At 42.8% G+C, this 23,143-nt stretch overlaps 1 protein-coding gene across 1 annotated transcript; it reads left to right on the forward strand.

The window, feature by feature from the left end:
• Positions 1–18,346: 18,346 nt before the first annotated feature.
• On the forward strand, positions 18,347–19,741 carry drd1b (dopamine receptor D1b). Its single transcript, XM_071895979.2, has one exon. The coding sequence runs from the start codon at positions 18,350–18,352 to the stop codon at positions 19,739–19,741; it is 1,392 nt and encodes a 463-aa protein (XP_071752080.1). The 5' UTR covers positions 18,347–18,349.
• The last annotated feature ends 3,402 nt before the right edge of the window (positions 19,742–23,143 follow it).

Raw genomic sequence — 23,143 nt, forward strand, 5'->3', positions numbered from 1 at the left:
TCTGCAATGCTATTGAAATGTTTCCCCAATCGCTAATGATCCATGTTTGAAAGATGACTGTACAGCAAAGTAGATTGCAGGAAAAGGCTATCACATGCTTTGCCTGTTTGCCAAGTATGCATTTATTTCAGGGACAGTGGCACCCATCTGATTTTTGAACAGTTAGATCTAGTTAGGCCCATTCTCTGTAAAGTCCTTTGAGACATGCTTGTGATAAAGAGCTATATAAATAAATAAACCTGAACTTGAACTTGATCTATTCAAACAAAAGTTAGGGATGCACCGATGTATCAGCAGGTTGGCTGATTCAGCATTAAAAAGCAATATAGGTTTTGGTCTGATATTATTTTTACGGCCGATATTTTAAAAACACACAAACAGACAAACAGCAATCAAACCACTTTTAAAAAAAAAAAAACGTCAGCATAACTGAATGAAGAGCCAACTGAGAACCAAACAAATGGCTCTTTATGTGAAACGAGCCAAAACAGCTGGCTCCTCGAAAAGACTGCACCTAGGCTAACAACTTATCATTCACACTGCTAATAACGATTGATAGTAATCAAAATTTCAGAATAAATTACTAATAAATAATATATACATATATATTTTACCTGTCCATCAAAAACAAGCCATCTCTGCTTTTCTGCTCTGATCGCTTCTGTTGCCTTACCACTCCTTCAGATCTTTCCACTGAGTAAAGGCAGGCCGATATTTATTCTTATTTTACTGCACTGCTTATCAGTCTCCTTTTTCGCCTGGAGAGTTTCCAAAGATCTAATTTTTTTTTTTCTGGGCGGCTGAAGGTGGAAGTGGAGGCGGTGAAGCCAATCCTGCAGAGCTGCTTCTGCCATGCTACACTGCACCCACTACCATCCAAAGTCGTCTGCAGACTGTGGCGTAATTCTCTTTCTTGTTTACCTATAAAATCAAATTAAACACATCACTTCCTGTGTGCTGAGTAAATACTGGTCGAGACCGATCATGAGGGCTGGAATGGGACAAACTGTGGTGTCTCATGCAACACTGATGAGTGGATTTTCTCTTGTTGAGCCCCAACATATTACTTAGATTGAAAATAAGGCAATATTTTACCATGAAAAAGTTACATGATGTAGCTTTAAGTTAATTTAATGTCTCATCTCAATGCATGAACCACAAGAGGTCAGTGTTTCCCACTGGAAAAGCCATGGCTGCCAAACCTTGGTGACAATGTTAGGCTATAGCCTGCTCTCTCCTCTCCTCTGCTACTTCCTCTCCTCTCCTCTCCTCCTCTCAGTACCTGTGAGGCTGTTACCTATAATGGCTTTTGCGATACCTCAGCCATTAGATGCCACTTTGATGCAGATTAGATGCTTTAACAGAGCAGTAAGCAAGGTTTGTTTAATAGACATCACCAGAATTTGCACATTAAATTGCAATATATTCCAAGCCCAAATGTAAAAACAGCACAATGCATAATAGTAAATGATGACATGAGGAGAAAAATCCACTTAAACCTACTGAGAACAGACAATGACAAAGAAAAGGAACATTACATTTTCAAACAAATACATCTCCTTAACTCACCTTTAACACTCTTGAGTGTTAAAACAAATCTGAACTGAAAAACAGATGGTATATGAAAGACCATGAGTGGAGAGAGAACAGATATTGAGTGTAAGACAGCAGAGTAAGTGAGAGAGAGAGAGAGAGAGAGAGAGAGAGAATGGAGGTAATTGGGATAAAGGGACGGGAGTTATTTTGAGCATGTGTTTGGGGTTGAAGAACAGTTTGCTGAAGTCCAGAGGGACCTGCAGGCCTGGTGTTAACCACCTGCAGCCTTCCCCCTACACAACCTGGGAACATCGTCTCTCTCTGACTCTCTCTCCGCTCACACACACACATGCACGCACACACACACACACACACACACATACACAAACTGCCTTCTGCTTTCAGCCCACTGACTCAGTCTGTCTGTGTTATCAGCCCACTGACTCATTGTGCCTCAGTCCGTCCAGCTCATGGCCCTCTTTCTATTTTCATCCTGTCCTGACATGAAAATGCCGTGACCTTGTGTGTTGTGTTGGACCACTGGAGGTATTTGTGTGTGTGTGCAAGTGTGTATGTGTGTGTGTGTGTGTGAAAGCCTAATCCCACACGCACCACTGTCACCCCGCCCAAATGGCTAATGCGATTGGTTTACTTGGTGTGTGTGATAATCACACAGACTAACCAGGAACCAGCTGGTTCTCTCACGCTTATCAGCAAAATACGGTAGGAGGGCAAGCAAGGATAGAGCAGAGGGAAAAATGAGGAAAAGAGAGGAGACACTAGGGAGAAAACAGAACAGGGGGAGAAGTTAGAGGGAAAACAGTGTATAAGAAGAGATGAATATAAAAAATGACTGAGAGAATGGAGTGGAGAGAAGAAAGGATGAGTGAGGATGAGAGAAGCAAACCAAGTGGTTGTTGGAAAAACCTAAGTTGCTTATTTCACTCTTATATAGACACTCAATTTAACCCAAACCCTTGCATCACATTATGATATTAATGTGAACAGTCACTCACACAGATGTAGAAAGGTGAAGCCACAGACAGATTTATGTTTCACTGAACTGTCTGGTGTTTGGAGGGAGAGTTTGGATGGCACACAGCCCTAAGTGCCGCTTGTTGATAACATCCGAAGCGGGTGACTTGAAAGCCTTGGTGAGATTCTTGGAAGAGAGGGGAGATGAAAGGAAGTGGGGGCAAAAGAGAAGAAAAAAGCGTATTGATCAGTCCATCTGTAATAGCATTTCAGTCTGCATTCACTGTGTTCAAGACGGGCTGAAATCATCCATTTGATGACAGAGGGAATCAACAAAAGTCCCTCAGAGTGATCGGGGGAGGGGGGGTGGAGGTGGTAACTGTTGGTTTTTCAGAGCAATCCTCTCTCAATAAAACAGTGAAGTGCTGAACTGGGTTTGTGTCCCACTGAATGCTGTGAGCACGGCTTATTTTGGTTTTTTGAGCGGAAAATAGAGATGGAATGCGTTCTGACACTTGCACTTGGATGAGAAGCTGAAAAGCAGCGTATCTCCCCCGTCTGATGAACAGTGACTTGTCCTCTTCTTGCCACGCTCAGTCCTGCTTGCCATGCCATATCCCTCTGTGCAGCTTCTCCATCCATCCATCCATTTCTCCAGCAATGTAGTAAAGTGAGATTGGACTCCTTTTGGTTACACCAGAACTGAAGAATCATCCGGAATCACAGGATTTCATATTGAACCTCTCAGTCCAGAGGGGATTTCAGCATTGTCTAAAAAACTCAATGCTAAAGCTGCGGTAAATATTATCCATACTAACTGTATTTTATAGCGTAATTACGTACAGTAAGTGCAAAGATTATGTGAAAGTTGTCAGCATGCTGTATCCCCTTGGACCCTGTTTCTCCTTAAATTTCCTCTTAAGTAGCTTCAAAGTTAGAAAACACATTTTTTCCATACTGTACGACAATGTCACATGCATATTCTGAATCTGCTCGTTCCAACGCTTCATTTCAAGCTACAGCACACTTATATTGACTGAAATATTCAAACCCGAGGCATCATTTTTTTATGGCTGCACCATTGCATCAAATGGAAAAAAATCTAGATGTTTGTGCATCATTTTATACACATTTCCCTGTAATTCAGCATGACATATTTGGTATCTTTGGAAACCTTGGGGTCTTGACTACAATTTAAAATAAAGTTCTGTGGGTTTGAACAAAGCTTGGCTGCGAAATGTGTTTGTAATGATGGACCGCATGCAGAACCAGCATGGTAGTAGTGGGTATGACAATTTCAATATACTAAATTCAAATCCTAAAGTCAAACACTGATCAGCATCACAATGTTTTTGTTCAAATTCAGAGAACAGTGTAACATCCTGGTATTTTCTTAGAAGGTAAGAATACGCACCACTGGATGAACATTTCATTGCTTACAGGAAGAAACAGGCCTATTCCTCCATTCATTCAACTGCTTTACCTCGCATTTACATTCAGTCCAACGCTTTGAGGCACTGCACTGTCTTAAAGCATTTTTTCTTTGATTGCTATGATTTTGAAGTCCTGCTGCATGTGCACATCAAGCAGAGCTCCTCCCACACACAGTCATGATTTGTCAAAACGAATTTGAGTTGCAGTTGAAGCTACGTCTCCTGCTCTTAAAAAAAGCACTTGATGGGTAAAAGAATCTCTATTTTAATGAAGATGTCATCGAGAGAGATTAGAGGGTATTACATATGGCATCACTTAAAAAAGATTTACTTGGAAAATATTTCACTCTGGTCCAATGAGATCCTAATTCTTGCTTTACAATATTTTAAAATCCTTTCAATCTGCCTTTTCTTCCTAATGGGAGGTTAAGAAATAATGATAGTGTGATATGAAAAGAACATAACTGATACCCAAACACATTTTCTGTTTTGCTGCATGATAGTTTTCAATTAGGAAGTGATAGCTTTATGTTGTCTTTGGCAAAGATACTGATTAAACATTTACTGATCACCAAATTACCTCTTTTACGCTGCATTTTTCTTGATTGATAAAAACAGGGAAGGGGATGAGTGATAATAATAAAAATATCATAATAATTACTAATTCCTAATTTGTAGATAGGAACCAGGTATTTACCTAATTTATGACATAATAGAAAATAATGTTTTTCTCACTGTGCCACTAATGTAAGGCACTGCAATGTCCCTATTTATTGTTGCATTCCCCTCCTCTTTTATACACACACTTTTTTAGACCTCTCTTTACTCCCATCAGCTAGTATGACCAGAAATACAACTTCAGCCTGCCAGGCAGCTTTTGGACAATTTCAGTGTGCTCTTCAATAAAGATGCTGCTCTGCGTCCTCATGCTTGGCTACACATTTATTCATCCAGTTTGGGCCAAAATGGCAGCGAGGGACGGGCCTGATGACAATATTAAATATGATGTAAGATGGTAAAGAGAGGATACACTTGGACCGTCCCCAGCTGAAAATATCTGTCATACGTAGGCTTCTCCTAGCTAACTGAATTACATAGACACACACAGACACACACACACACACACACACACACACACGTGCATACATTGTTAGACACACAATAGAACTTTAACAGGCACTGGTTTGAATTTGACCTTTTATTCACTCACAAATTATTCAACAATTTAGACATTACCTAATATTTCCACGAGAAACGAGAAAATGTGCGCAGTAGAGCACAGACCTTCGCCATGTCTGACCACACCTTTTGGTGATATGCCACGCCCACCACCACGCCCCCTTTTGGCCAATCGACATGAAAAGTTAATCAGTTCTTCCTTGGCCCATAACCAACCTTCATACCGAGTTTTGTGCAAATCCGTGCCTAACTTTTTGAGATAGACAGACGGACAGACAAGCACACAGACGCGGGTGAAAATATTACCTCCTTTTATTTCATCACTGCACTCTAAAAAGATAAAGATGCCCTTTTGTTTCCAAATAAAATCAAATCCATAATTCAACAATGTTCCTAAAAGTCCGCGTACCTCCAGATTATGCATTTGCTTTGCTCTTGGCTCTGCTTAGCAATTACACACTGCTTACCAAGCAACTGCTTACCTGAGAGACAAGTAAGCAGGCTTGCTTCCATGCCTTTGGGTGTGTGTGTGTGTGTGTGTGTGTGTTTCCACTCTTATTGGCTTTCCAATTGCTCTGAAAACAGCCATGAACTTTGGAGGAAGGCAAGTGGAAGTGGAAGGCAGGTGCTGTGGGCTTGAACCTGTAATTGAGAGAAGATGGAGAGAAAGAGAGAGAGAAATGGATAATAGGAAATGATTAAAGAGATATTAACTGTTTTGAGAAGAACAAAATAGAAAATAATAGAGGGAAAAATGATGAATAGACACATGACTAACCAGGTTGTGATTGGTAGCAATGAGGTCACTGTGGAGTTTATACCACCAGTCCTCTCTGTCTGTCAGTCTGTCTTTATCTCTCTCTGTACATTATTGTGGGTTACACAACATCAAATGACAAACCAATCTCAAATCCACATAAACCGTATACTGTATAATCTGCTATAAGCCATTCATTATGGAAGGCTGCCCATGTGTTTAAAATACGACTGTGGTTCCAAAGCTGTAGGCTGCTTTAGTGTTGTGTTTTTTTTTCTTTGCAGACATAACTTCACAATTCTCATTCACATTTTACATATATCAAAAATCTAATGCTTTACATGTTACATAAAATCTCTGTGCATTTCTTGGTTTAGAAAACACAAACCAAAAACCTCATCACTATCAGGTGAGAGCCTGTGTCAAGAGTTGTGACATTCAGCACTGTTAATTTCAGAAACTTGTTAAGCCTTGCCTCAATTTACTTTGAGGACAAAAATGAACCTGTATATAGTGACGCGTTCTTATGCAGTCAAACATATGGCCTTTTCATTCTGCAGGAACACATATCAAGCTTATGGATAATAAACAGCGTGAACAGAGCCTCTTCATCAGTTGCCAAGGCTACAGAATCACATGAGAATGTTACAGCAACCATCTAGGTATTCATTTGAAGTCAGATCATTGTGTGTAAAATCAAGACCTGAGCAAAATGGTTGCTAAATATCAAAAGAAGAACACCAAAGCACTCAATTTACAGCTAAAACAGTCATTTAATGAGGCAAACCATTTAGTGTTGCAGCCCACACATGCCTTGCCATTTATGTCCAAATTAAATGGTATTCTGCCCTGATAACAATATAGCACCAATTTAGCATGACATGACAATGTGTTTGCCATGTGTTTGTCATTAATTAATTTAGCAATATAGACAACAGATTTAAAAGGTCCTGATCCCCTCAGTTTGAGCCTTTGACTGCCAAATGTGCGATTTTGAAAAATGCAAGCAGCATGAGGAGCGGGTGGAGAGTTGAGGGGTGTGCGAGCGAGAAAGATTGTAGCATGTATGATGACGCAGACTGTTAGGATGTGTATGTTGATGTGTTGTCAGCGGTGCTTAATTGGCTGAGTGGAGACTCAGCCAATTAAGCACCGTTGACAACACGTTCCTGCACGATGGAAGGCCATACTTATCACACTAGCTGTGGATCTAATCACTCTCCTACATGAGAATCTGCTCTGGCTTTAAATACATGTCAGCAGCACAGAGGAGTGTGGGAGAGCCTTTGGGCGGAAGAGCCGGGCCAAAAGCCGCAGCAGGAGGGAGTTGTGATTGGTCTCAGTGGAATGGAGATTGGAGTGAATTAAGGAATTGGAGGTGTGCTTGTGGCTGAATAGTCTAACCACCTCTCTCTCTCCCCTTCTCCTAGTGTGGATCACCTCCCACCTCCCCAGGAACCGTGTTCACATCTTGCCGCATAGAAGACTAGACCATTAGTTCCTTTTCATCCCTCACGCCCTGTTGGTGCTGCAGTATTGTGTGGCAGCGGCTTCTGAGAATATTCAAACCTCTCATCTCAACAGGGAGTCCGACCACACCAGCAAATGGTTAAGGTAGCTAATGGGGTGTGGTGGTTCGACGCGGCCCCTGTGGCACCGACAGAACCAAGTTACAGCCCTTCGAAAAACAAGCATACCGAGAGCAATGTTGCTTTGTTTTACATCCAAACGACAAGACCTAAATCTTTATTGAAACCTTAACCAAAGGTATTTTTAGGAACTGACATTTCAGTGTTTATTATTGCCTGACTCTACTCCAACTCCAACCATGTGCATACATTTTTGAAGGCAATCTAGAAACACATCAATGATAATTCTGTGAGAGTAGGAGGAGGAAAAAGACTTAAGGAGGATTAGACGGAGGAGGGGTTCGGTGGTTAAAAGGAAGAGTGACAAGAAGAGATAGAAGAGAATCTAAAAAATGTCTGCTTGTAAATGAAGCAACACAGGCATAGCTATGATTTGTGAGAATTGAGATTCAGTTCATTATATTGGGTCTTGAATAATTTGCCAAATTCATCATTTACTAAACTAAATGTTTGTGTGGCAAATTGTCAAAGGAATGACTGTCAGTATGATTACGATAACATACTCATTACTTGTTGAATGAGAGATAGAGAGGGACAGAAAGAGAGACACACGTACACACACATGCACACAAACACACACACACACTTCTCTCTACCTTTATGCCAACACACATACTGTATGAGACCACTGCAGGCAGAGATAGAGTGGGTGAAACAGTCACACAGACACAAAGCTTGTAAAAGGTTGGCAGCATGTGCTGGATCTGGTAATGAGAGATAAGTCAGCCTCCCCCCGCTGAGGGTTAGTGGTGTCAGGAGATACACAGCATACATGGCACAACCTGCAGCTGCTGGACCACAGCGAGCGAGCGAGCAAGAGAGAGAGAGAGAGAGAGAGAGAGAGAGAGAGAGAGAGAGCAGAAAACAGGACAACATAGTTTTTACTTTACATGACATATTAAGCATTTGGCTCACGTTCCTCTCCAGACTGTAGAATAAAGTCACCTTTCATGTAGAGGATTCATTACTATACACACAGAGAAATCAGATGTCCAGATATTCTACTGACTTGAATCTGCTATTTGTTTTAAGCGTACCATGCTTGATGAACTCTATTCTACTTTAATGATCAATAATAGTGCAGAATGCAGATGAAGATGAAACTCAGCTGTCGTTCTACCTCCACCTTTAACTACTGATATAGATAAACTGAACAGCAGGGGTAAAAGTTGCGGCTTGTGGATATACTTTGTGTCAAACATACATTTCACTACCTGTCCCGAAATTACTGGGGACAGGTATCTTTGAGATGAGTCCAGCCAAACAGAGCGCACAGTGCTTCATGTGTTAAATTGACTCAATCAGGAATAATCTGACAGCAGAGATGCTGAAAACTGCTGTGCTGTTGATTGATTGAATAGATGTTTCAGAGGTTATCATTGGAATCCCTTGCTATATGGTTTGATACTCCTGTCTGAATCTTTTTCTTTTAAGATTATTTTTGGGCATTTTCGCATTTATTAGACAGTTCAAAGTAGAGATAGACAGGAAAGATTAGGGGGATGATATGCAACAAAGGTCCCAGGCCAGATTTGAACCCAGGATGTCGTGTTGACATGGTACTGAGCCACCAGGACCCCGCCTCCTGTCTGATTCTTATCTCAGCTGTGGGTTGGATGCCCCGCTTTGATGGAACTTGTATGATCCGCACCAATGAAGGGGGAATCGTCCTGTGTGAGACATCAGCTGAGGTAAAGTTACAAAGTAGCTCGCCCAAAACAGCCTAGAAGAGGGAGAGAGGGAGAGATTATCAATGAACTAGACAGGTAGCTCTGCTCTCTAATCGCCTGGCTGGGTTATTGTCACTGGCCTAAGGGAGTACTCTGTTTGTTTATTTATTTATTTGGGGTGACAGTACAAGAATAAACACTACATTAACTGTGTGTGTGTGTTTATGTTTGTGCTCGTGCAGAATCCGGTCACAGCTAAACCTAAGAAACCCTGCGAAACACGTGTACTCCTGCTGGTAAAAACCCCTTGAGAAACACTGGAGAACGCATCCTTACTGTTTGAGATGGGCTGTGTACTTAAAGTTGCACAATTAATAAAGACACACAGGTGATATTTTTGATACCTAATGGCCGATATACTGTATGATTCCGAAACAAAAGAGCGGCTGAGCATGGAGGATGAAGAACGATCCCGCAGGTTTACTTGCCAACTAAGGACACATCACATGGTGACCGATGAGGATGAACGGGAAAACCCTGAGAGTCATTGTGAGAATGATGCGTCATGTCCAAACAGCTCTATAGTCGATAGCAGTGGTCCCCAAGACCCCAGAGACCTGCTGGTTTTCTCTCCAACTAGTTAACTGCATGCATGATAAGATGTCACTGTTGGCATCCATGATCCTGGATGCATTGCTCACATCTCTGATGTTTATACAATGATTTCGCTACCGACATCAATCTTATTGAGCACATCGGTGTTGACAGCACCTCCAAAGCTTTATTAAAGACAATACTCCAGGACATACCGTGATGGCCGGTATCAGATTTAATGGAGTTTTCTGGAGGAGAGTGACAACAACATTGATGAAAGTCTGGCTTTCACAATATCAGAAGAAAACAGAAGTATTGATGTCTTCCTGAGTGATGTTTTGATCTGCAGAGTCCAGCTAAATTCAGTCCCTTCCCTCGAGTCTATTCATATCAGATAAGAAACAATGATATGACTGAGATCATGATGGATGAATGCATAGGAATGACAAGCTAGCTGAAATACTGCCAGGGATCACCAGCTGCTGACCATAACACTGACAACACTGAGGTGGTTGTTGGAGGAGAAATTGGGTCAAGATTTCTTTTACACTTTGAAGTTTTACACTTCTTACTCCATATCATATCAGTGAACACTAAGGTCTCATCTGGCTTTAGAGTCGTTTTTATCTATGTTTCTCATACTTAGGAAACATCCCTCAACTAAAAGTAGGCTACCACCTAAAATAACTGTAGGATCAAGAATTTGCTTATGTCATTCAAAACATGCAGCTTCTAGTTCAGGGAAACCAAATCACTGAAAAGCTGTACCCATTTCATGGATATCAAAATGTTTTGAAGTCATTTTAAGCCTTTTTTTTTATTTCTCAGACACACACAGTGTTTGTCTGTCTCTCTGTGTGTTTGGTTGGTGTGTGTCGTGTGTGTGTGTTTATGTATGTGGGTGTATGTGAGCGTGTGTGTGTAGTGTTGTCCCATATCAGTAGATCACACAGCAGCCTGTTTCTAAAGCTGATTTGTTCCGTCCTCTACCAGCCCAAAATCTCAGACGGAGCAATTATTTTCGCTACCTCCGATGCGCTACCAGCTCCTAACAGCAGAAGTCACTTCCATTCTGTTATTGTAATAAAATATCATCCAGGATAATCATCTTTGGAAAAGTTAGTCTGACTCTGTGGGATTTCCCATTCCACAAAATGATTGCCCAATGTTGCCTTTTCTCCTTTCATTGCTCATTGCTGATTATGTCCCCTGGCCGTATCCCAGGCCACCGCAGCTGGGAGGCGCGGATTTCACACACTTCAATTTGTACAACCAGAGGCCACAGCATGAGATCCTTGTTAAGTTTGTCGAGAAGGGAGCGTTCGGAGAGAGCAGGGTGTTAAGATGCTTCATTCATCAACGCTTCCTGTGTAATGCTTAGCTTCACGCCACCGCAGGCTTGTCTCCTTCGCTGAGTGCCACTACAAGAACACCCACACACACACACACACACACACACACACACACCTACACACACACACACACACACACACACACACACACACCCCCTACCTAAACCAGAACATCCCCAGCTTGGAGTTAAGTGAGGTTAAAGTTTTTTTGTGTTGCATTCTGCAGTATGTTGTAATCTTGCATGGCTTGGAATTAAAAGCTGCGTACTTTTGAGCTGAGCTGCAAAGCTTTTATAATAAAAGGGGATACGGTATTTTATAAAGTGTTCTGTTGGCAACAGTCCCATGGTGCATGTGTGTGTGTGTGAGAGAGCGAGACAGAGAGAGAGAGAGAGAGAGAGAGACAGAGAGAGAGAGAGAGAGACAGAGAGAGAAAGGGAAAGAGATAATATATGCCAAGCAGAACTTTACCAATTCCCTTTAGTAATTAAAATTCATAAGATGGCCATGAAATTTTATAACAAACTTAAAACAGGTGCTCCTCTCCCACCACCTGTAAGCTTTGGAAATATCAAGAGGGGAAATGTTTCCTCAGCCAGCTGGTCCTGAGTGTGACATTTACCAGTACATCCACGCCTCAGGACTTCCCTGAGACAATCTGGCTCAACCAAATGGTTATAAAAGATACAAAACACACCAAGGTAAACTACAATGCTTAAGCAAAAATCAGCGCTACTGCTGGGTTCTGTAGTATAAGAGGGTGCTCTTTTGGTCTATGGGCAAAAAACTGTGTTTGCAACTACTTTTAATGGTCTGTTGTAGCCTGCTTAGATGCCTTAGTTTCAATTATTGGCACATCCAGTTTTACCCAGATTAGGACAGCATCTGTTCAGTTTGTGGTCACACAAAGAATTCAGGTATTTTACAATTTACATTCAAATAGCACTGTAGTTTAATACAAAACTTTAAGTAAAGACCAAGGCAACTCCTCTTTGAAGTATCAAAAGGCAAAATACTTTATTACATCATAGAATCGTATTAAACTACAGTATAGAATACAACAATATCATACCATACAGACATAGATAGATAGATAGATAGATAGATAGATAGATAGATAGATAGGTAGATAGATAGATAGATAGATAGATAGATAGATAGATAGAGCAGGGGAGGGTGGGGGCATTCATAAGTCTGTGAGTGTGTGTGTATGTGTGCGTGTGTGTGTGTAATGTGCTTAGAGATTAACCTTGTGTGTGACTAGTGCCTCCACTTCTTTATAAAACTACTTTATCAAATGAGGCTGTCGACAGATGGTCAAAACATCATCAATTCAGCTGAATCCTTTATCCTCGGACATAAAGGAAGAGAAAGAGGGAGAGTGCGGGAGAGGAAGACAAATCGAGAAAGCATGAGCTTATGTGTGTGTGTGTGTGTGTGTGTGTGTGTGTGTGTGAATAGAATAGGACAGTTTTATTGCCCACAACTGGAAATGTTCTCTGTGCACTGCAGAGCTTAAACAAACATTACATTCATACATACACATCACATAATGAAATAAAACCAGCAAAGAAAAGACAATATTTGGAAAGATGTGAAATGTTAAAAGGTCAGTTGTGTGCTTAAATTTTAATTCAACGTGTTTTACTGATATTTGATTTCAGTCAGACAGTTTAGGGCATTCTTTGGTGCTTGTTATGATTAAAGTGCTTTGTTCCCTTTTGATCGGTACTTGTCATCTCTTTAGTTTTACACTCTTTCACCCCGATGTCCTCATTATCTTATGCAGTGTAAATAAATAACTTTATAGCTCAGGGGAATTCAAAGCAAAGCACCAATTACAAGCCTAATGGCTCAATGAGATCATTCAGATGCCCTTCGGACGCAGCGAGAGGCTTCTCTCTCATGTGAAACGCTTTTGTACAAGCTTTAATCACATAAAAGCTGTCGGACACAGCAAATAGAGAGAATAGAGAAAGAGAGCAAACATATGAAAACACACACGCACACACACACACACATACAGACAAACACACACAGATCATAGCTTTTGAAACACATAGCCTCAGAGTGCCACAATGAGGATAGTTATATTGTTGCCTCAATTGCTGTCATGAACGTCATTGTGTGTGTGTGTGTGTGTGTGTGTGTGTGTGTGTGTGTGTGTGTCCTCTGGCGAATCTCAGTGGTGGGATTAGTGCCAAACATTTTCTTGGTCCTGTGTGATGGCGGTTAGAGGCTCCACTACAACCTGAGGCCTGATGGATGTCACAGTGACAAAGAGGATTTGGAGAGAGAAAGAGAGAGAGAGAGAGAGAGAGAGAGAGAGAGAGAGAGAGGGAGAGAGAGAGAGAGAGAGAGAGAGAGAGAGAGAGAGAGAGAGAGAGAGAGAGAGAGAGAGAGAGAGAGAGAGACTCGGTCAGTAAGCCGCTACATTGAAACTACTTCTGGTGACAGTGGAGTGGTGGAGTGGAAGGTCCCTTTTTGTTGTTGTGAAGTGGAACATCTTTGTTGCTGATTAGTCCCCCCAATCCATCCCTGGCCCCTCACTCACACTCACACACACACACACACACACACACACACACACACACAAGCTGCTCCATGCCCTGTGACATGTCAGATGTCAGTGAAATGCTGTTCATGGATGATATGATGAGTCAATGCTGTCTGAAAGGATAATTCCTTTTTTATGTTATATTCAGTTGGTTATTTTCAGTGAGTATAATCTAAAGCTGTTTTTACACAACTGGCTGGCTTGAAAGATACTGCACAGGATTGCATGATCCAAATTTCAGTTTTATTATTACCTTTTACATGGCATTTCATTTTACTGCATAGAAGAACAACTCCCCCTTCAGAAATACATTTCTTATGACAATAAACATTAATTCTAAGCTAACTAACCTGTTGCTGTTATTTTGTTACTATCTTGGCTGTTGGTCTCTGCCAAGATGCTCTGTATTTTTGGTTGTTTGCTCTCTAAACTTGCTAGCCATAGCTTAGGTTATTGGTAACAGCAATCCTTTTATTGTTGATCATTTCTCCCCAGCAGTTAAATAAGCATCATACACACAACTGCTGGGATACTTACATTGCCTCTAATTGTCTCTATGCCATTTGTAAAGGCGATTTCAAGATTTTATTTTGCATAGAAGATTGGACGTGTCTGGGCAGGTTGGAAGCTTTTGTTTCAATATGAATTACTTTAAATTTATATAAGATGAAAGCAGCCACCATATGCTCAGGAATGTCCCATAAACATGTTGTTTTGCACAACCACTGTGAAACCTTGTTCAAATTTAAGGAACTCCTTTTGGAGCATGAATACCAAATTTCCTGTAAATACATCTACGGGGTGCTGAAAGATGGCACTTGGCTCCACACATCCCACTTGGCAGCATTTATCTATTTACAGTGAGGTTAATACAAATGGATGTGTGTGTTTAGATTATAGCGGTCTCAATCTCATTCAATGTGCAAGTAACCCTCATTATGAAACTCACTGTGAGTGCCAAAACCTAATCTTTGAACATTCTCCTGCAGCTTTTGGCCCCCTGACAGCCTTAAATCTTTGGCATTTCCATATCGGCTTAAATGCTGGAGTCCCTGCTTGTGGTCATATTTCTAAATTGGACTGTATTTGGCCTGAATCCTGCAACATTAAAGGATAGCACTTTTTCCCCAAAGAGATAAGTCTGTATCATACAGGCATGGTGAGTAACCAGTCAGGTTATCTCCTCCAGTTCAGTGCCTATAGGAATTACTGAGGGTCAGTGGACGAACAAATTGAGTCCTTTGATTAACTTCCTGTTAGCAAGGGAGTCGCCACAAAATCTGGACATCATGGAAACTTAAATGAAGTTCTAGGACACTGGGTCCTTAGCAAACCAACTGCATTAATTACAATCAAACCAACACGCACGTGTCAAAAGACTGTAATTGCTCACTTCAAATGAAAGATACGAAATTCAATTCATCATAACCACAAATGCTAATCTTGACAAAGCCGTAAAAATAAAAGGTATGACTATGTTTTGATTTTTAGTTGTCTGTTTTTCTTTACCAGGGAGGAATCTAGGAAAAAGAAATGCAAAGGTAACAAAGCTATCAAGCTATCAAGGACAAACAAAATGAAACATTCCCCCCATAATATGACAAGTGTGTGGCGAAGAAATATAACCGCCAAAAAATCAAAAAGTCACTATCCCTATTAGACATTTTGGGACCTTATTCTATTCTATTCTATTCTATTCTATTTTGTTTGCTTTATGGAGCAGACATAAATTACCCTGCATGGCTGGTTGTGTGTGTGTGTGTGTGTGTGTGTGTGTGTGTGCGCGTGCGTGTGTGTGACGTGGTCGAGGGTTGATCTTTCTCGGCTGCACGCACACCCTAGCTCTGTGCTACAGGGAAATGTGGGCGTTGTGTCTGCCAGGCCTCTTACACTTGGCTTGTCTACATGCATTACTCACACACACACACACACACACACGCACACACACACACACACACACACAGATGCAGACACAAACACACACATACACGTACATGCCCACATAAACACACACACATTCACCTACTGATACAAAAACACAGACATGCACATATGCACACACACAGTCAGACACACACACACACCTGTACATGCACACACAAACATGGCACACATACACAGCATGCAGGCACATACAATGACACACACACACACGCGCACACACACACACACACACACGCACACACACACACACACAACACACACAACACACCACAGGGAATTTCAGCTTACTACTGTAAAGAGTTAACATCCAAACTGGCCCGGCCTTCCAGGCAGCCAGCGGCACGGTCGCATTCGCCTCTGCAATTCACATCTACCTCTCTCTCTCTCTCTCTCTCTCTCTCTCTTTTACACACTGACACACGCACACTCACACACACGCGCACACACACCACAATACTCAATGCCACTCTTAATTCATGGGTCTTTCTGCTGCAGTGTAGCTCATGGGATTCTAATGTAATTCAGTGTTGTGCAGTCATGTTTATTGAGGTGACAGTAATGCCACAGCGTTGCATCTTCCGCCCCGCTCTCATTCTCCCTTGTAATCTTCCATCCAGTAGATGGCCTCATTGTGCCTCTGTCTGCATGCCTGCTGGCAACAAGTTCAGCTCAGGACATCAGAGCAGCCTCAATTATGGTTTCCTTTTGACTCTTTACAGCGATGATTCAATTTCAGTTTCAATTTCAGTTTTTATCAGTCCAGGTTAAGGCTAAAATAAAATACAGGCTGATAACAGAATACTAGACTGTTAGGTTTGATTATTGTCAATTTCACAGCAGTCAGATAGGTGCAGTGGTGGACTGTAGTGGTAAATGAAAAGGTAGCTGGCCCACCAAAGTTTTGCCCAATAAACTATAATTTCAGGAAAAAAAATGTATACTTTCCCCCTTAAAATATCCTCTCCTCATATAACTTACATCAATTTGACACTATTTCCTATGATGTATGTGCTATAAATGTAGGTCAGAAAGATTTACTTAAGCGTAAAAAACATGGCTAAATTCTATTGTGCAAATAAAAAGGTGGGTTATAATCTGAGTTTAGGTGGCTTTACCCTCCACTACATCCCTGGATAGATGGAGCAGTTGTGGCAGTCCAGAGCCTGGCGCACAGCAGCAGCAGCAGCTGAGTGGAGAGAGAGGAGCGCACATGAAGAGGGACAGTCTCATTTCCATCACTATCTGTCGGCAAGTCAGACTGCAGACTTCAGACATCAAGATAGCTGAATGCAACAACAACAACTAAGGACCACCGCCGCAACAGGGAAGCGTGACTTGACTTCCTTTGGAGGAGAGCGCAGAGAGGGGTGAGCCCGAGCCGCTTCTCCTTCATTTGGAACCGGGACACAAGTTGATGTATGTCGACGGGCTGTGAGTTTTTTTTTTTTTTTTTTTACGCATACGGGATGGAGTCTTGTTATCAGTCTGATCGATTAACAAAATGGATCTTGGATTCATAACAATTATTTTGAAGCCGACCCAAGACGTCGGCTTCGCCGGAGCTGTAACGCAGAGCAGAGCGCACGCTGCCTGAAATTTCAATAAACTGCGCCTCTTGTTTCCAAGACGGGAATCTCAACCCAAGGACTGCATTGCCAGCGATAATTTAGGTGGGTGACCAACATAACTCTTGTAGCGGGATGTTTTTGAAAGTTGACAGGTCACCTTGCTGCGTCGAGACATATGGGGACGCAAACTAAACCAAACGAAATGACCTCGCATCTGGATTATAGCGATAGGTCTGCTTAACAAGAGCGGTGACATTGATGTTGCTTTCCTACAGTCGATGCATTAGACATTTCCATGGTCCTCTCTGCTTACAAACTGCACTGTTGGGACCTTTTCATGCTATTTACTGCCTAATTTTTTGGCGCACTGCTCAGGTGGAAAGTATGGCTGGAGAATGTACCATTTAGTAGCAGAGAGCTCCATATAGAAAAAAAAAAATATAACACCTGGCGTCGCGAGTGGATCAGCGTCAACGCAGGCACCAATATAATCACACGGACACGCCTCTGGGATCATTAAACAAATCAGATAAACGCAGCGCGAAAACGATCGATAGAAGTTATTGATGAGCTGGTATATAAGGCTAATGATTGGCCGAGCCTCTGTTTACTTAACAGCTCGGCAACAATATGGTGTGAAAGTTTCACAGAAGCTTTGACAGCTGAAGGATATGGTGACAGGAGAAAAGGGAACAAGGACTTCTCCTTTGGACAAATTAGATTTTATTGCTGCTATTATTGTTTTATTACTTCTGAGTAAATTGGAAAAATAATTGCAAACAACAGCTGGGATATTACTACAGCACTTCAACCTAGAATGTCTGCTGTTGTTACGGCTGCTGCAGGAATTTATGAACCGGGCACAATTTTTTGGCTCATTTCCGAGGATTTCTTTTTGAAATATTTATAGCAGCTCTTGTGGAAAGGATGGCGGCTGTGGCAGGGAACCTATGGATGACCCGGCCTGTGGGGGAGCTGGTGCCGAGACAACCCACTTCTCCACCGGCTGCGCTGTCCATCTAACCCCTTCCCCCGGAGACGCACGGCTGCTGCAGGCTGGGGATGTGATGGGGTGAGTCCCGCCGCCCCCCTCACCCACCCCCTCTCTCAGTTTATCAGCAGTCTAATACAAACAATGGATCAGAATTTCTCGACGGTCCGAGACGGCAAGCAGCTGCTACCGGAGAGAGACTCGTCCAAACGCGTCCTGACAGGATGCTTCCTCTTCCTCCTCATCCTCACCACGTTGCTAGGCAACACCCTGGTGTGCGCCGCTGTCACCAAGTTCCGACACCTGAGGTCGAAGGTCACCAACTTCTTCGTCATCTCCCTGGCCATCTCCGACCTTCTGGTAGCCATCTTGGTCATGCCGTGGAAGGCGGCGACGGAGATCGTGGGGTTTTGGCCGTTTGGCGCGTTCTGCAACGTCTGGGTGGCGTTTGACATCATGTGCTCCACGGCCTCCATCTTGAACCTGTGTGTCATTAGCGTAGACCGGTACTGGGCCATCTCTAGCCCATTCCGCTACGAACGGAAGATGACCCCGAAAGTGGCGTGTCTGATGATCAGTGTGGCGTGGACGCTGTCGGTCCTCATCTCCTTCATTCCTGTTCAGCTGAACTGGCACAAAGCTCAGACGACCAGCTACGCGGAGCTAAATGGAACGTACCCCGGTGATCTGCCCCCCGACAACTGCGACTCCAGCCTTAACAGGACCTACGCCATCTCCTCCTCCCTCATCAGCTTCTACATCCCCGTGGCCATCATGATCGTCACCTACACCCGGATCTACCGCATCGCCCAGAAACAGATACGGAGGATCTCTGCCCTGGAGCGGGCAGCCGAGAGTGCCAAAAACCGTCACAGCAGCATGGGAAATAGCTCAAACATAGAGAGCGAGAGCTCATTCAAAATGTCATTCAAACGAGAAACCAAAGTCTTAAAGACGCTGTCGGTGATCATGGGAGTGTTTGTGTGCTGCTGGCTGCCCTTCTTCATCCTCAACTGTATGGTTCCGTTCTGCGAGCCGAACTTGCCGGACGGCGCCGCCGACTTCCCCTGTATCAGCTCCACCACCTTTGACGTGTTCGTGTGGTTCGGCTGGGCAAACTCCTCGCTCAACCCCATCATCTATGCCTTCAACGCCGACTTCCGCAAGGCCTTTTCCATCCTGCTGGGCTGCCACCGGCTCTGCCCGGGCAGCAACGCCATCGAGATCGTCAGCATTAACAACAACACGGGAGCCCCTACCTCTAACCCCAACACTCAGTATCAACCCAAGAGCCACATCCCGAAGGAGGGCAACCATTCGGCCAGCTACGTGATTCCCCACAGCATCTTGTGTCAGGAGGAGGAGTTACAGAAGAAGGATGGCTGTGGAGGGGAGGTAGAGCTGGGGATGGTGAACAACGCCATGGAGAAACTCTCCCCTGCCATCTCTGGGAATTTAGACAGCGATACTGAGGTCACGCTGGAAAAGATCAATCCCATCACACAGAACGGACAGCATAAAGCCGTGTCGTGTTGAGACAGGCCGGGCTGGAGTGGAATATGGCGGGGCATGTATGTACGCACAAACACGAGGGAAGAGAGGCTTACACTGGAGGACAGAGAACAGAATTGAAAGAGACAGACAGCTCTGAGAATATGCCTGACAGGAGCATAGTGAATGGGATATACTAAGAATCACTGCGGGACCTTAAGACTGTCAACACAAATCTATATGGAAAAACCTACAGAATGTTTTAAAAAGTGAAGGCACTTTATCCTGGATATAACTATCTGCAAAATACTTTCAGCATTTACTAATGAAATTGACAGATTTGCTGATAAATGTTCCCTAATGTGAATATAAAAGCAGAACACCAGATATATATGCACATGTATACATGTTTTGTATTTACAAAGATGTATACATCTGCATGTGAATACTGTACAGCTGACAGTGACATTGACAATATCCCGGAAGGACTAAAATACAGTATTTACAAAGGAGGATGATGTAGAAATTATTAGCAAAATGTCTTGTAGGTAGGTGCTTTGTATGTGTTTCATACTCTTGAAAAGAGATAACTACTTGGGTAAATTGGGTTTGGTACGGTTTGATTAGTTGTTGATTGCAGTTAAGAAATGTTCATTTTGGTAAATTTCCAATGTTTTATTGAGAATTGAAAACACCTCTATTGCCATGGTAATTTATTTGAGAGCTAAAACCACTTGTCACCCCAAAGTAACAATGTTCTGATTCAAACTGAAACAGACAGCAGGCAGATAATGGTGTAAATATAATTCAAACTTCTATCTTTGCACCTGTGACAAATAGGTGCTGAGCCACAAGACAAGGAGTACAAAAATACACTTGAGTTTAAATGCCCTTGGCTAAGTTGCCATATATTTATAAATATTTCAATTTTACCCCCGTCTCCCCATTCTCTTGCAGTAACTCCATAATTCCCAGCAAACTTGATATGTTCAGAGGTCCAACCGATGTGTGTGTGTGTGTGTGTATGTGAGAGAGAGAGAGAGAGAGAGAGAGAGAGAGAGAGAGAGAGGGGGGAATGTGAGTGAAAGAGAGATGCATTATCATAAAGCCTACTTTTAAGGATCTGACACACACCATTCTACCCTCCTATCCTAGTATCTTATTCGGCTCTTTTCTCAATGCCATCGGCCCTGAACCCATCAGACCCGCTCACAGGAGCCGCAGCCTCGCCTCGCTCTCTGCTTCCTCCATTTCCCCTCCTCGCTCCCTCCTTTCATTACCTCTGTCCTCTCTTCAGTGAACCCTCTCTCGCCCCTCCACCCCCTCCTTCTCCCTTCCCCTTCTTCTTGCTCTCTCTCCCTCAGTCAGCAAAGTCCCTTCCTACCTTACTCTGCTCTTATTTCTTCAGCTGTGTCCGCCTCCTCCCTCTTCCCTCCTCTCTCCTTCCCACCTCTCCCTCAGTCAGCAAGGTCTCTCGCTCCCTACGCCCTCCATCCTCCCCTCCTTTTACGTTTTGTTCTTTGTCTTTGCCTCCTTCTCACCGAATCTTTAGGCAGCCCTCCGTTTAAATTGTTAACTCTTCACACTCAAAACGGCGCTAGTGATTTTATGTTTTGTGGCAAGTGCCATCAATGTATAATTGAAAACAAAAAAAATGCAATTACTGTGCACGGACAGTGGAGGCAGAGCAGCAGCAGAGACCACTCAGCTAGAATGCAATTGACACTTTGTGACCTTTTTGCAAACTCGCAGATATCTGATTTTGTAAATTGCTCATGCTGGGAGCCATGCTGTGCTGTAGCGGCGATGTGGAGCGTGCAGCGTGGCGGCCGCTGTGTTTACAGAGGTGGAGTCCAACACAAACCACCTTGATGAGGATTACCGCCGGGATCTCTGGTGATTTTTAGCCTCTTCGTCTGACAGTGACAGATTTAATATCGTTTCCTCTCTGACAGTCATTTTTGTCTTTGCACTGTTCATGCATTTAAAAAGGGGCAACGCAGTACAAATAAGCCAAAATTACATTTATTTAGCGGTAAGGTTAATCAGAATCACCTTTTTCACAAAAAATAAGTTAGTTAGCTAGTATTATGATATTATTACTATTAAATTGTATTTCTTTACAGTGGACAAATAGGCTTTGTCAGGAACGTCTCTATTCGTTGCTCTATTCCTTGCACCAATAACTTTGATACTTTACAGTTTTACATTCAAGTTTACTGTTCATTTGTATGCATTCGATTAATCTGGATTATTGCCTAGAGATTCAAGCTGTAACAAAGCTGTGTGTGTCATGCATAAGTAGCAGAGTCAGACATAATATGGCATACATAAGTAGATAACAGGGCTAGACATAATTAGCTGGCTAGTCAGGGTCTATACAACTCGGCTTCTGAGCTCATTGATTTGTGACTATAAACTGTTGCACGGTAATGCACAATAGCATGCTTTCGCACCCTGAGTCTCCGCCACGTGCCGCGTCTGACCACGAAGCCATGAAATTGTCCCACATCAGAGAAAGGAAGAGTTGATCCGATAGAAAGCAATTGGTCTTGAGCTACGCTTTTGATTTTCCTGCTCTGGAAAATCCAATGCTATCTAGATGGCAACAAAGGGGAAAGCTTTTAGCTCAATATGCAGCTTGGCTTGTGACACAAAGGCAACTCATTGTCCTTTCTGTCTCCCCGTCCTCCGCTGCTGCTCCATCCATTTTAAAAGGGATCGTTCCGAACTAGACTCGGGATGAACTATCTTTTATTATGGATTTATTACTACTGCATATAACCATGTGCCAAATGACAGTTTACTGTATCCCTATCTATTTTGTGTTCCTTAATTTCAAGAGCCATAATATAACTTCCCCTGTTCTCTGACCCATGTCTTTTAGTAATTCTCAACCATATCAGCTCAGCATCCCTCCCGCTTCACCCTTCACCAGTTCCTCTTAATCTATTCTCTAGTTATTTCCAAACACAAGTCAGCTCAAATATACAATAAGATCTGAACTGCACATAATCTGTCAAGATCGGACAGGGGAGGGAACTGCCTTGGGGAAAAATTTTGTTTCTCTCCCCCCCCCTCCACTTCTCTCTCTCTCTCTCTCTCCCCTCCTCTCCTCTCTCCCTCTCTCCTCCTGGCTGGGTCTGTCGACTTGATGAGCGATGGCGATGTTAACACAGATTGAGTTTATTATTAAACAGACATCGCTTACTGTTTCCCCTCAGCAGTTTGTGTCACAGCGCTGTATCCTGCCACACCTGGCAATACCCGCCAGCGATTTCGCAAATGAATTTCTTCATATTGTTGTTAGAGTTATTATTATTATTGCTGTTGCCAAAATACTTACTTTTGGCTGAATGTGGCTGTACTGTAGCTTATGCTGTGATTTAACCAGTGTTTTATAAGCTGAAAATTTGGGGGATTTTTCTTATGGACAATTTGAAGGAT

This window comes from Centroberyx gerrardi, chromosome 11 (genome assembly GCF_048128805.1).
Source record: "Centroberyx gerrardi isolate f3 chromosome 11, fCenGer3.hap1.cur.20231027, whole genome shotgun sequence".
Classification (NCBI taxonomy): domain Eukaryota; kingdom Metazoa; phylum Chordata; class Actinopteri; order Beryciformes; family Berycidae; genus Centroberyx; species Centroberyx gerrardi.

Bases quoted from the DNA above. Each gene is read 5' to 3' on its own strand.
- drd1b (XM_071895979.2), top strand. From the start codon at position 18,350: ATGGATCAGAATTTCTCGACGGTCCGAGACGGCAAGCAGCTGCTACCG.